General features: G+C 41.7%; 1 protein-coding gene across 3 annotated transcripts in view; it reads right to left on the bottom strand.

Annotated features, from left to right (window-relative positions):
• LOC102195714 (probable G-protein coupled receptor 158) overlaps nucleotides 1–15,424 on the bottom strand; it is a 79,520-nt gene that overhangs the window by 6,185 nt on the left and 57,911 nt on the right. For all 3 annotated transcript variants that reach the window (XM_005741987.1, XM_005741986.1, XM_005741985.1), the window contains 5 exons: nucleotides 11,598–11,736; nucleotides 7,320–7,425; nucleotides 3,944–4,090; nucleotides 2,670–2,913; nucleotides 1,638–2,194 (listed from right to left, as the gene is read on the bottom strand). In XM_005741987.1, the coding sequence (XP_005742044.1) occupies nucleotides 1,638–2,194; nucleotides 2,670–2,913; nucleotides 3,944–4,090; nucleotides 7,320–7,425; nucleotides 11,598–11,736 (1,193 nt within the window). The remainder of the gene's footprint in view (nucleotides 1–1,637; nucleotides 2,195–2,669; nucleotides 2,914–3,943; nucleotides 4,091–7,319; nucleotides 7,426–11,597; nucleotides 11,737–15,424) is intronic.

Raw genomic sequence — 15,424 nt, forward strand, 5'->3', positions numbered from 1 at the left:
TGGCATTTTTGCACTGGCTTCACTTTTCAGACCCAGCAGCTATATCCACCCTTTATATCCACTCTATGGCAGCAACCTGCAACGTGCCTGTTCTACACAGCCAGGTTCTGAGCAGGTACAATCAATGACTGTTACCTCATAGCCATCCTCAGGGATACAATCTTCCAGAATGGAAACTGCACTGCTCTATTAAATGCAACAAAATGATAATAATAACGATAAATGCTCAAATGTCCAAGGTGCTTCATTTGCTTGTCCAGCCAAAAGCAATATAGGAAAAATGTATTGCAAGTTCTAATCACTTTATGGGGAGCATGGAAGCTGTTTCATAATGCTCATGTGCTCCCCACATGTCGTATTTGTAATATTATACACCACTCCAGCTTCCCCCTTGGGGGTCAGGGTGGGCCGGGGGGCTTCCTGTGTTCAGCGTGGACCACCAGACATCCTAATTTGTTAAATGCTTTGTGGTAAGTGCTGGCTTCCTGTAACTTGGTGCTGATATAATCAATATTTTATAGGATCGAGTTCCTAACACTTACATAACAGACTCTGCAGATATACGTACCACCTGAGTCTGTAGTGTTTCTCAACCCGGTAGAAGTTCTTTAGGAGAAGTCTTTTGGTTTTGTGATGTGGGGTGGCAGCCCTGTGGTGCCTGTACAACAGGGACAGACACTTCCCTTCACGCACTTCTTACTGGCGTCCCTGACGTTTGAATTCGACGCAATTTAAAAGATGTAAAAAGAAAAATACACTTTTGACACACACTATAAGAATGTCCTGAATGTGTTGACAGCTCTCTGCCCTGAATGTGGAAGTGTGCAAAACAACCAGCAGTCTCTGACCTACTTCTTTCCCCACCTTGCCATTCATCTATGTGTGCCATCTGTGCCGTCTGATTGACCCAAGATGACCAGCAAACATTTTTATAAACTCTGACCCTGCACTTGGCCCAGCACTACTGGACTTGATCTTGCAAGGAAAATTGTTTTTAGGTATCGTTTGAGATCATTTTAAGCCCTGGACTATTTTACAGGAATCCTCAAAACATGACTTCAAATGACTGCTAGTGTAGTCCGTGTCTGCGGCGTGCCATTCACTCCTCTCTGTCCTCCTGTCTTTGCTTATCTCTACTGCTACTGCACAATAAAAAAGTACATCTGGCCAGATGCTTAAAGAATCCAGCAGTGTCAGTCTTTTAGCAGTCAATTTACCAAAGTCCTGGTCTCCAGGCACAGTCCGATTCCAGTAATCCACTCTTTGCATCTCGTGCCCCGAGTAGCCTGCTTGATAAATGTCCCACCTCATTAACAATCATGAGGAAAACCACTGAGATATACTGTAGCTTTAGTCTTAGCAAAGGGTCCCCCAGGCAGACATGGTATTTTCATTTATGTATGCAACTGATAATAATGTTATTCTTATTGTTATATTAAAAAACATAAAACCTTTATATTCAAGGACGCATAGAAATGTTAGGTACTTTTCTTGATAAATGACTTAAACAATTAATCAGTTAATAAAATTAAACCTGAATAAGTTTCTGTCAGTGAGCTAATCGACATTTAAGCACAAGAGCTACGCATTAAAGCTGAATCAGTTTCTATTAAGAATGTAATTATGTAAAAAAGAACCTGTTGCTTCATTATGCCCATCTTCAAAGGTGTCTTGGAGTACTCCACCGATTGGCTGACTGGCATCTTGGGGTAATGCTCAGGTGTCTCATCCACCTCTGACAGCGTCCTCCCTTCCAGTCCCTTCACGCACTTCTTACTGGCATCCTCGACGCTCTGAGTCTTGTTAGTGAGTCCCGGCACCTTCTCCTTGGCACTCGCAATCACGCTCAGGGATTTCTGCATAATGGAAGTGCGCAGGTGCACAGGCTTCTTCTCGTGTGTCAGGTTGTGAGCGCTGGCTGATTTCCAGAAGAGCGGCACAGATTCGGTGGACACGGCTGGTTCCAGCCTCGGTGGAGTCGAAGCTGGTTCCAGCTGCTTCTTGGCATGTTTACGGCCAATGAGAGAGCCCAGAAGAGATCCTTCCCCTACAGTCCCAACAGGAGTCGTTTTGTCTCCCGCAGCTGAGCCGCTCTGGCTTGCGCCTTCTTCATCCTGGTCGCAGACGTGGTCATAGCTGAGTGACTTTTTCAAGCCCATGACTTTGTTCTTCAGGGAGTCGTCTCGAGGTTTTCCTGATGGGGGACATATCAATAGAGCATTGTTTTGTAATGTAACTTCTCATCTTTTGACCTGTAAACTCTGGTCACAGCAGAAGATGAGGTTTGACATTTTTTAATTAAGCCTTCAAAGATATTAGAGATTATAAAAATAGACCATTTATATTTAAATAAAATATAAGCAAATCTGATCTTTTGCCAGTTTAAGAATTCATATTTAATTTACATTGAGGACGTGAACATGACTTTTTAATCCAGTGTTATTAAACCTTTCTGAAACAATCTTTTATATCAACTATAAAGTGCCATTTAAGCCCCATTTATAGAGCTTCTTAAGCAGGACCCAACCGGCTTTGTAATATTATATATAATACACATTACATTAAGTTTAGGAAAGCATAGTTGGAAAAAAGCATGCAGGCTCTCACAATATTTTCCTTTGAAATGACTAATTGGCTCTCTTCATTTCCATGCTACAGCCGGGGCTTACCGTGGTGGCTCGGCTCAAAGGGATTTCTCCTCAAGGTGCTGCGGTTGCTGCCGTGTTCGCTGCCATCATCACGACTGCACTGCCGGTGCAGGTGCATAGTCTCTGGGATCTCTGTTATCCGTTTCATCAGCGAGCGACCCAGACCCTTTTTGGAGTTGCGCTTCTTTTGAAGGTGAGGGTTGTTGGCAAGCATCTTCTTACATTTGTAGACTTCCAGCTGGGCGTACAGCTTCTTCAACTCGTCCTAAAATTTTAAAAAAAAAAAGTCTTAAATCATAATTTATTACAACACTCACTTACTTCTGACTTTAGGTAATAGTTGTGTGGTTGCCAAAAATGAACTTGTGGGCCTGAGCAGGTGTACAATGACAGAAAACTCCTTCTTTTTAAACAAAAACATTGAAACGTTGCTGAAAGAGAAACCAGGGCCACCTGGTAATGGCTTCCAACCATATGTTGCCTGTTTCACTCTTCACTGGCAATATCTTAAGGGAATCGCTTAAGGGAAAGTGTACATATTTGGAAGAAACTGTGCTTATGAAAGATGGACAAAGTGTTCAGACCTAAACAAAATGAAGCCATTGCTGAAGTTCTTTAAACCCACATTATTTCAAATGGGGAGACAACTGCGGTCCAACTGTTTTGATGTTGAGAAAAATTTTGTTAAGTTAATCAGTTGAACATCACTAAACATTTTATTGATACACTTACAGTCTCAGCAGCTCATTTTAAGTCTTCTTCAATACATCATAGTGCTCATTTTGTAAGTTATGGACCCATTTAATGTCACTCTGATCCAATTACAGTATGTTTAGGCGGCCCCTACCCTTTAACTGACAGCTCATTCCAGTATGTGTATACAGTTTCCTCAAATGTGTGTTTAGTCGTACTCAAAGGGGTACAAGTAGGCTGCTTAGGTTTTCTGCTAAGTACCTTTTAGTATGTTTTCTTCCAAGTTTCTCAGTTATTGCTGCAGAGAATGATGGTTGCAGCTGTTAACCAGTTTAATCAGGTTGAGCTTACGTTAGCTCAACTTGACCTTTTTGTCCAAATGTGGTCTCACCCAGTTTCACAGGCCATGCACCAGGCTTAAGATTGGACATTTACAAACCAAAAGGTAATGTGAGCGTGGTCTAACACATGTGCTGTGATTTCTGACTAAACCGTGGTACACCAGACATGAAGAGTAAGACAGAAGGTGCCCCATTAAAAATATATGTTGCATTCTGACTTAATGGGTCGATATCTGACAATGATCAACAAGGCCGCTTTACCCGTATATCCTCTGGGTCCAAACTGTGCTCGCTCCAGGCCGAGGTGATGCTGTTGTTGAGGTAGGAGCCAGATCTTCCTATGTCTAGCTCCTCCTCGTAAGCTTCGGTGGCTATATCGTCTCTCGCCTGCGTCCCTTTGTACAGGAACTGAAACAGATCAAGAACAAGGTTATAAAACGAAATCAGTGAAACTACAGGAAGACTGACAAAAAGTTATCATGTGACATGCTGGCTATAGAGGCTGTCCACAATATAATGCTGACTAAAGACCTTTAGTCAGCATTATATTGCACTAATTTAGTAGATCTTTTACTCGAATTTTAACTTTAATTTTGTAACTGAAGTCAGTTATTTTATAATTGAAATTTCTATCTGTCGACAGCAAAACTATCAAATGTTTAGATTAAAAACCCCAATAAAGAAAACAACTATAAAAAAAGATAAATAGCTCCAAAAGTACTGCAGTATATTTTATCTTGCTATTGATTATTATTTTAATCTAATGCAACTGTGCAAATTGTGCCTAACCAGTTCAAATGTATACGGTTCAGTGTATGCAGGCAGTAATCTCCTCCTCATATGTGATTCCTTCCTGCAGAAAGCACGTTAGGGCTGCAATATTCCAATGATTCAGTAAATAAATGATAGATTGCACCTTGATTTTCATGCTCAAATTGTTTAACTTTGTTTGAATAACAAATTTAGGGATGGCGAAAGGCCAAATATTTAGCCCAGTTTGAAGAACAGATGCAGTTTGAGATTAACGTCCTCCCATTGTGCTTAATTATCCCGGTGTACTCGACTCACTTGCACTTCTGAGGTGCCTAATTAAGAAAGAACAGAGAGTGTTGATGGTGTATTTCATTTCTCACACTGCAGGAGAATTAAATGTTTTCCATCAGACTTGAGAGATCGCACATAAAGACACCCGCGAGAGCGCTGAGCCAAATTACAATAACCGCTAACGCAGTTTGATTGAGTTTAAGGTAATGGTAGCAAACGTGCCTGTGTACATCTGTGTGTTTGCCCATTGCTAATAACAAAGGAACTTAAGATGATTAATGAAGTGTTTTGTGTACAAGCTACAATGCAGCAGTAGCCACAGTGGAAATCACTCTGTAACGCTGGAATGCTTTCCCAGTAAATAAGTCGCACTTACACCCAAGCTAAGAAACAACACATTCAGCGCACGGCTAATGTTTCAGCTGTACACTGCACAAGTTCATTTGGGTGCCTCAAAATCTATTCTGCGCTCACTGAATATATTAGAGTCTTTACACTTACCCATTTAAGTGTACTAGCTCTCAGCATAATGAGAAAAATGTACAGACCACTGAAGAGATTTTTGTTTTCCCAATTGAAGCTACTCTTGTGTGTCCCACAATACATGCGGTATACAAAACAAAAGTTGGACTTTACTGGATGAATGGTCTGGCTTTGTCCAAAAAATGTGCTGAAATGAGGATCGTTAAAAGTCTATTCATCTGCTGTACAATTTCTTGATCTCTTTGGTTTGCAGAACAACAAACAAGGAAGATAAATCTCCAAAATGCCCTTTACACATTTACTGTTACAGCTGAGGAGCTCAGACCTAAAATCAGTCAAGCAGTCTGTAGTTTTTAGTATTACCAGTGCTAGCATCATGTCATGTATGTGAACACTGCGTTAATTGGAAAATTTCATGTGCATGACAGTGAGCATAGACGGGAGAAAGAAAAGACATTTCTAAAGAGATAAGGAAGGAATTTACTGCCAGGCGTTCATGACTGAGGTAAAGGTTACAGAACTATCTAAAAGCAGCCTGATATTGTTGTGACCCCAACTGCTAATATTATTAAGAAGTTTAAGTGTTGCTGGTGGAGGAAAAAAAGAGAGGAATAAAAAATGTCAAAGCATAAAGCAGCTGACCTCTGGGGTAGAGCCCCGCCAGAGCAGGCATGATAGAAGCTTGATAAAAAAATATGATGGGACGTAACAGTGCTTCACATCGCACAAAATCTAGTGTGGAAACGCCACAAAGAAACTAGGGGTCATCTGTTGCCATGTCGACAGGCTTATGGCTCGGCTCACAACCACCGTAACCTGCCACTAAGGATGTTGTTACACTGTAATTAAATAGAATTTTTATGTGTCTTTTATTTGAAATTACAATGTAATAATTAGGGATGGGTATCGTTTTGGTTCTATCCGATACCAGTACCAAACTGGTACTTTTGAAACGGTGCCGGTGCATAAACGGTGCTCGAACCGGTGCTTAAAGAATGGAGACCACACGCTTTGTCCAAAAACCTCTCATGTTCAGCTGTTTTTTTTTGTAAAAAGATAACAATGTTAGCCTTTTCTGCAGCTATAGGGGATTTATGGTATCGCTCTTGGCTGGAAGCAGTGCTTAATCAATGGAAAAAAAACACTAACTTTGTCCAAAAACCTCTCATGTTTAGCTGTTTTCCACTTTTTCTTTGGTCATTTTAGCCTTTTTGGCCAGGGTGAAGGGAGTATCTGCCATCAAACAAGTACCCATCCCTACATCCCCATCCCTAGTAATATTGTTCACCTACACATATGTAAAGGTAGACTTGCTAGAATAAGAAGGGTCCACTTAATTAGAGGGGAACTACTCCCTTCGTCAAGCTCCATATTACAAAAGTGTTAGTCCATCTTCAGACTCACCTTGTGTTTCTATTTCAGGTACACCTTCATTAAGTTTCTTGACTGCATATTGCACATTTTGGACATTTGCAAACGGACATCTGCCCGACTGCCTTAAATCACCTCTGTGGTAGGTTCTCCTGCAATAGGGGTCTCCAAGACCATGTTTCACCATGTGGTTTGTGGTTTATCAAGGGAAGCAATAGGAGCTGTGCTGTCAAATTAAGCTTGGAGATAAAACAACATCCGCCCCATTTTAAAACATCGAGGAGGCTCAGCTGTGTTATGGGGCTGTCTTGAATCTGTGCTGGGCCCAGTGAAATGACAAGATTATGAAAGCTCCTGAGGCCAAACATACTGTCCAGCGTCAGGCAGCTCCTTCTCTCTCACGCTGTCATAGAATCATTTGGATAATAGATTTAACTGAAAAGAGTCGTGGAAAATGTACCTCGAATTAATCCTGTGATCAGCACATAAGTTAAAAAAGTGCTAATTTTAACTTATGTGCTGACTCCTTCTTCTGTCAGTAAAAATCCCACTGCATATTTAATATGTGAAATACACTTTTTATATGTTTTTAATGAGGAGCTTGGTGCCACAGGTCTAGATTATTATTAATACTTTTAAAATTTGTATTTATTTGCTGAATGTTTTGTTGATCATTAACACAAAGCCCATGAAACTCATAACTGGTGAGATCTGCAAGTAACAACAATGAAGTATTCACCTTAGGTATCAGCAGCAGGGCCAGAGTCACAGACACAGTCAGGTGAGTGTGAGCAAAGAACAACATGAGCATCCAGTCTGGGTGCAGTCCCGGCACCAGAGAGAACCTGCAGAATAGAAAAAACATCAACGGGAGAAATTCTGCAGACTCACCAGCAGCCAGAGTGCTCGGCGCATCTGTAAAATACGCTCAGACACACGTAAAAAAGCAGCATTTAGTCACTCACTGGACAGCGAGAACAGAATTAAATATACCACAACCTGAGGCATTCCCCGCACTGTAAACACAGGGATAAACGCACAACTGAGGGAAAATTATAAAAGCGTCTGTTTGCTGGAAAGAAGCTGACTCTTTTTAAAAGGCGACTTGTGCAGATATGAAAGATCTCTGCAGCCAATACTGCTTTTGAAGGCTTTGGATGCTTCATGCTGGAGATCCACAGGCGACAGGCAATTATAGCCAGCGGGAAAAATTGTCAACTTTGTCTTGGTTGTTAATTAGCATTAATGAGTTAACATAAACCAGTGTAACATAACGGTGACGCTTGTGTGCGTGCATGTTTTTTAATCATTCATTACTGTTTCCAAGTTTTCCCACGCTGCTTTGAGAAGTTTCTCTAAAAGTTCACAGCACAGAGGAGAAACATTGTTTTCTGTCGCCGTCAACAGAACACCAAATCATTTCATTTTACATGAAAGTGCCAAGTCCCATTTTTGTCACCAGTGACAGCACACAGAAACTATGTCAAAGCACACAGAAGCAATTCTGGTAGCTTGTGGTTCCTTTTAAAAGCTTCATGTCATCATTCCCGTTTATTAAGGCCGTTTTAAATCATAGTGGGTATTGTATTCACAAGAACCATCATGGCTGATTGCTCCCATTATTGTTGGAGAACGTGAATAGTGCACAAAAGCCTAACAAGAGGATCTAAGTAGCAGCATTTTGGCACCAATTTTCCGCAAGCAATCAAAGCTAGACACCATGACAGATAAATCAATGAAATTATTTAAGCGGTATCAAGCTGAGTCAAGTGCATTGTGAGTAAAAAAAAAAGTGTGAAAGGCATTAAATACTTGAACGTGTGTGTTTGACATTGTTTAGAAATCCACCAAGGTGGTTCACAATTCACTGGCTCATTATCTTTTGTCATAATAATCCCAATCATGATTCACATTAGAATTAGTCCAAAAGAATAGCACGTGTCTGTTTTCTGTGTCCCAACTCACATACACACACACACCCCACACACACACACAATATATCGAACAACTCCAGCCTTATCTCTGGACTGCAGCAGCATATAGACTCAAAAAAAGGAAAAGAAAAAGGGGAAAAAACACTCACAAAAGCTCACAATGTTTTATTCTCCAGCAAATGAGAACAGCTTGATTCATAAGTTTCCCAGAGCTGATGAAGGTGTACCCAGTGGACTTTTCAGTTTCTCAACAGATTAAAAGGATGTGATCTTTTCCTCCTTGTACCACGGAGCACAATAGACTGCCGCCCAAATGAAAGAATATTCAATCAGAAACAGTTTTATCGGAGAATGTGTGACAAATGGAATGTTTTGCCCGAGGCTCCTGCGGGCTCTCTGTAAAAGCAGTTTTATTTCTGCTGCAGCAGGACTGACGAAAATGTTCTTCGCTTTGGAGCCTTGTGAGGTCAAAGCTCCAGCAGCACCAACACATTTTGGCCTTCGCCGGGTGTCGATGTGATGACCCTGATGGAGGCCACAAGCCAAGACTGGTTGTTAAAGCAACAAAGTGTTAGCTAAATGCTCCAGAAGTAACACAGGAACATGTTCACCGGTGCTTTTTCTGCTGCTTTACAGTGCATCACTTATATTTGAGAAACCAATGAAAAAAGTCAATATTTGATATTCTATAACACAGCCTGAACTCTCTTAGTCAAGTGTTCCTGTCATTTCTTTCAGTAGACTTAGGTTTAGAGCTTTTTATTGTTCCTTGCACAGTGAAATTGGGTAGCTGGACCACAAAGGTGCAAAAGTAAAGAAGGGAAAACAATATACAACGAGGTGAAAAAAACAAACAGTATATATGTGTACATATATGTGAATGAACTATACACATGGTGTAGGCGTAAGAAACATTGAAACAGAAACCTTGTGGGGCTGTATACAAGGGCAGTTATATAATAAATAAATAAATAAATAAGGCTGGAGGGGCTATGGTCATTTAGGGTAGGGATGCTAATTCCACTGAGACCAAAATATTGCACAAGACCAAAAATATTGCACAGACATGGAAAGAGTGAGATATTGCACATAGTTGATCAATAGCAGCGTCAGAGTGGATGTGTTGGAGAAGTCTGTTCACACTTTTATTTTGCATTAAGAGTTCTGACAGCCCACGGGAAGAAGCTGTTCTTTAGTCTGTTGGTTTTGCACCTGATGGATCTGAACCTTTTTCCAGAGGGCAGGATGTTGAAGAGGTGGTGGTTAGGATGGAGGTGGTCCTTTATGATTGCCCTGGCTCTGGGGAGACTTCTTGAGCAGGCAATTAAGTCCAGGAAGGAGAGTGGACAGCCGATCACCTTCTCTGCAGTTCTTTGGATGTTCGCTGCCTTTTGTTCTGTTCTCTATCAAGATCGTCCCACACTGCTTCAGTAATGTTGAGCTCTGGGCTCTATTGAGGGCACTCCTGCTCCAGTCTGTCTTCCTCCATCCAGTTGTGCTTTTACTGCATTGCAGTGAAAAATGAAGCTCTTGCTATTTTTCTGTGTTCATAATTGTGGAGATATCATCTGAATGTCAGGAGCGGTACCACACCTCATTCATGCCCCTTCCGGTTTCAGTCTATATATGCCTCCTTCGCCAATACCTGCTGTCCTCATTTTCATGCCCCCCATTTCCTCCTTTCCATTCTTCTTCCTTTCATTCACTTCTCGTTAGTACATGGGGATCTGCCTGGCCCGGGAGCCGCTGCCAGTCCCCTTCAAGGCCTTCCCCAAACCGCAGCACCAGTACATGGTCCCTCATCCATCATCGCTCATCGTAACTGAGGACATGGTCCCAGCTAGTGAAATTATTGACAAGAAGCCCAACACCACTGGCTGAAATGCAGTCAAAAACCATGACAGAGCCTCCATCGTGTTTCACAGATGGCTGTAGACACTCACTGCTCTACCTGTCTGTTGTGCCTGGCCCTGTCTGTATGTACTGACAACAATTTGAACCAAAAATTAAACATTCGAATTCATCACTCCCTGAGATCTGTTGCCACTGATTTTAAGCCCAGTTCTTGCCAAATTTGGCATATCTCCATCTTTACTCCCCGTTTCCCTTCTTTAGGAATGGCTTCTTGACAGCCACCCTTCCACTGAGACTATTTCTGATGAGGCTTCAGTGCCTCTCTCGGGTCCTGTGTCAGGTTTTGCTGTATCGTTTCTGAAGGCCATGACCTTAAGAAAGCTTTTTAGGCCTGCTGCTTCTTCTGACCTAGCTGCCTGGTAAATCTGTCATATGAAAGTGGTGAAAATGACACCAATGAATCTGGAACGCCAAAACAATAAATGCTGTAAAACATGCTAAAAGGCTCCATGGAGAGATGGAAAACTTCCACCAGGACAGCCTATTGTAGAATGCATTAAACCTTAGGCTGAGTAACTTCAAGGTATTTTTAAGAAATTATAAGACAACTGCTAAATGAAAGGGAAGATCTAAAATATTCAGAAAATTGAGCCACATCCCACCTCTGTAAGACAAAGAAAGAGCGGCAGGCACAGTCAGCGGCGGGGCACAGAGTTTATTTTAGGCACTGGAACAGTACATGTAGGCTGTGTCTCTGCTTGGGGAAGACATTTTTTATTCACCTCCTTTCAACTGGCTTACCCTGCCGTGACACAGTTCATTTCCCTGATGAAGGGGGGCGGCTGAACTCTCATCTGACATGCTCTGCAGTTGTGAAAGGCGCTCTAACAGACAAATATCTCTGTGATTATGATTAAACAGGTTGTGCTGTACAAAGGGGTAAAGTCATTAAGCTCTGTGCCACTGTTTGTGCCATCTCCTTATTACTCTCAGCGAGATTTTCATCAAGTCAGGGTAAGATGCTCGATTGTTCCGCATTCTTAGCTCTGTTTCATGTGTCTCTTGTACCTTCTGTTCCCACATTTTCCTCTTTTCTTTTCTCTCTTTCATTCAGTATACAAGAGAGCATAATTGAGGCATTCACATCAGCATATCTCTTTCTCTCACCCCCCCCCCACCCCCTTGATCATGCCCACCCATGCTGGTTCCATCAAATTTTCTCCACCCACCTGATAATGTGGAAGATGGCCGATATGAGGAGCTCATTGTAGATGGCTACGGCCATGTAACGTGGCTCGTGAAAAGCCGAGGGTACGGTGCGGACAGCGTAGCACAGGTACACGCCCCACAGCAGGAACAGGAACTCAGCTGAGCAACAAAAGACACAAAAATGTTTGAATTTTAGTTTCTATTTGCCACCTAAAACAGGAGAGGTCATATATTGTATGAAATTCATCCGCTGTAGCTGACAGTTGTCTTTTGACAGCACAATATACTAAACTTACCCTAAAACCTTTAAGCAATCGTCCAATATTTTGGGAAATGATCTAATTTGCTTTCTTTCTATGAGTGAGGTTAGAGGGTCGATACCTTCCTCACGAAGCTGGAACCAGGAGACAATTAGCCAACCCAAGCATAAAGACAAAAAGTAGGAAAAGAAAACAACTAAAGTGCCTTCCAGCCCACCCTAAGCTCACCAATCAAACATGAATATTTCAGTTGTGAAATTTATACAAACCCCCCCCCAAAAAACTGAAATTTGTGTTGTTTACGTGTGGGTGGGTTGTTTTTTTGATTTGCTCGGCTACACTGAAAAAGTAAGCCCTGATGTTAGACTGTGACAAAAAGGCAGAACACCCACTGAAACCAAAATCGATTGTTATTTTTGCGTCTGTGCATGGTTTAAGCGAAATAAGAAACAACACGTTAAACAAACACCGAGCTCTAAAGGTTGGTTGGACACCACCAGGCTAACCTTTCTACACTTACAGAATTGTACAAGATTTAACTTCCAAAACCTTAATCTTTTTGTCACAGACTCTAAAGTATTAGTGAAAAAAAAGAGAGAGAGAATTTAAAGCTCCCTTCAAACTCCTTTCCATTAATCTGACACCATCTGAATGTGTCAGCTTAATGTCTGAATGAGAACCCTGTGGAGGCTTTGGGCTGACATGCAGAGACTGTAATAAAAGATAAGAGGGCCGTATGAGGGAATGTGAAAAGGCCACGCAGAAGGGAAAGGTGCACAGGAATGCATGGGAGCTTTTTAAGAGTTTTGACCCAGACGTCTCTTTTTACTTCACCACCTCCAACGGCAGCATCTCCCACCATGGGCGACAGCAACACAGAGAGCAGCTCATGGTGGGGCTTGTTTTCTGAAATTCCTTTTTTTTTTTTTTTTTTTTTAATAAAACTGGCTTTAAAAAGAAAAAATCCAGGAATGAGCTCAAAAGAGTAAGTCAGCCCTGAAAAGCTTGCATATATGAGTTTTCACTTTTATGCTTTTTTTTGGTCTCACCTCTTCCTCAAAAAGAGAATGAACCACATCATTAGGTACTCCTTGCTAGTACCAGTGTTGGATCCCATCTTGCCTTAATTTGTTCTGGTATAGATTCAGAAATGCATTGGAAACGTTACTGTTACTCAGAAATTTTAATGCATGATAGCATCACATGGTAGCTGCAGAATTCTCAGCTGCAATTCCATCACATCCCAAAGATGTTGGGATGCTCTGCTGGAGTGGATCTGTTGACTTAGCAACATGTTCCAGTCTACCACTGTCCTATTTCACTCTTACCTGAGATGAGGGATGCCTGGTGTGGTCTTCTGCTGCTGTACTGTGAGATGCTCTTCTGCATACCTTGGTTGTAATAAGTGCTTATTTGAATTACTGTTATCTGATTTACCTTTGCCATCTAATCAGCATAAAGCAGCCATTCTCCTCTCACCCCCTTCATCAGAAAGGCATTTTCACCCAGAGAACTGTTTTTTATCATTCTCTGTAAAACCTGCAGATGGTTGAGTGGGAAAATCCCAGCAGATCGGCAGCCATACCACATTCAAAGTCATTTAAATCACCTTTCTTCCCCATTGAACTTTAGCAAGTCATCTTAGTCATATTCTCATGCCTAAATGCACTGTTGCTATGTGATTGGCTGATTGAGTATTCGTATTAGTGAAAAGCTGAACAGGTGTCCCTGATAAAGTTTGAACTATTCTTCTGGGTGTTGATTTAGTTACTATTTTACAGCATTTGTATTGCAAAAACAGAAATCATTTCTCTAGAAAGGTAAATTAGCAGAAGATGATTCTGAACCGTGGTTGGCTCTTGTGTTACTATGGCAATAATGACATTTAAGATGTACAAGTTTTAAATTTTGCACGACTTCCTCATGTTTGCGCTGATTTCCCCCCTCTGTAAAGGAGCTGCTTCTCCGACATCACGGTGACACATTCCTGCTATCACTGAATCTCATCTCATCTCTGATCTCGGGTCGACAGCAGTTTATGGGAAAGATGTCTTTAAAACGCCAGCTGTCTCCACCGTCACAGTATCAACACTTTACAGAATATACAGTGCAGTACCTGTGCACGGCTACAGTAGCTCGTTATCATCGAAAGTGTCAGTGTAATTATATTTTAAAGAACATTAGTTACAAAATCAATAGTAATTATTTTGAAATGTGAAGGACGAGATTTCTACAGGGTTGCTGCATTATGAAGGTATGGAATTATGACTGGGAGCAATCTAATATATCTCTGTCTGCAGTAGAACAAAACATTATGCATCTTTTATTGCCAGTAAAAAAAAACAAAAAAACAAAAAACAAGCCAATTTTTCCAAATAAAAAATACTTTTAGTTTTTTATGAGAACTCTAACTGAAAGTCTGTCACAGGTCGTCCTGTTTGTTTGAAAGAGCACCGACACCCATGCCAAAGATCACACTGGGATATGACTCCCTCAAGTCTTTACAGTGATTACAGATCATTAATATTTATGAATAGGTCGCTCTATAAACTGCGTAGTGCTTAGCCTCTGAATCAGGATGCATGGAGATCTGCTTCCAAGACGGAAACGATAACAACTCCAACTATAATACAGATTAATTGAGGATTTACAATAAGCGCGTCTCGGTGACATAATCCATAATGTTTCGCATCAGCTCTGCTTTGCTTCACAATTTAGCGCAAAATATTATGTTATGTTCATTTTTGCGCTGACATGCGTTCTCATGTCGAAATTATGACAGGACGAGGGGAAAAAACACAGAAAAGCAATTAGGCTCATTTTCACAAGCGTGAACCGCACTGGTGTTAAAATCCTCCAAAGCAGCTTTGCAGGATGCGTCCTGTCCTTCAGTGGAGCCTCAGCACACCGCAGCATGTTTATGCCTGCTGTCAGAGCAGACAGCGGGGCTCCCTCATTTCCCTTCTCATCAAGAACGCTCCCCCTAAATACACACCGACACACGCGTGGATGCAAATCATTCCCGCGGTCGGTGCCTGTTCAGAGCGCAGTGTTTGTTAGAGGCTGTCACCGCTAACATACAAACACAGCAGTCCCGCCGTCCTGTCTCTGGAGTATCCTTAACTGTCCTTCCTTTACAGGCTCCCTCCTGTTTCCTTCTCTCAAATTCTCCACTCCTGTGATGGTGCAAAACTCTCTGTGCATCGATGCCCACATCCCTACAAGTTTCATACTTCACAGGCTCCTTTCTTCTTCTTTCCTGCCACTTCCACTCTCCCTGCCTACCTGTCTATCAGTCTTCACACACAGGCCGAGCATCTCTCAGGGATCCATCCATTCCCTTCTTTCCAAACAAGATTAGTCTCCCCTGCTGTCAGGCCGGCTTCAGTGAGGTGCACATCACTGCCTCCCGCTTTAAGAATCTGTCTTTAAGAGATTTACTGTAACATACATTCAAGGGCATGTGGGCCTTCACTAACCACGGCTTCCTTCCAATTCATTTACTCAAATATTTTTTATTATAACAAAGGTATACAATCTGGTCATTAACAGACATTTTGACACTATGAGTAAGGCAGAAGATGGGG

Source organism: Pundamilia nyererei, unplaced genomic scaffold, assembly GCF_000239375.1.
Source record: "Pundamilia nyererei isolate P.nyererei 1_Seehausen unplaced genomic scaffold, PunNye1.0 scaffold00115, whole genome shotgun sequence".
NCBI classification, from domain to species: Eukaryota; Metazoa; Chordata; class Actinopteri; order Cichliformes; family Cichlidae; genus Pundamilia; species Pundamilia nyererei.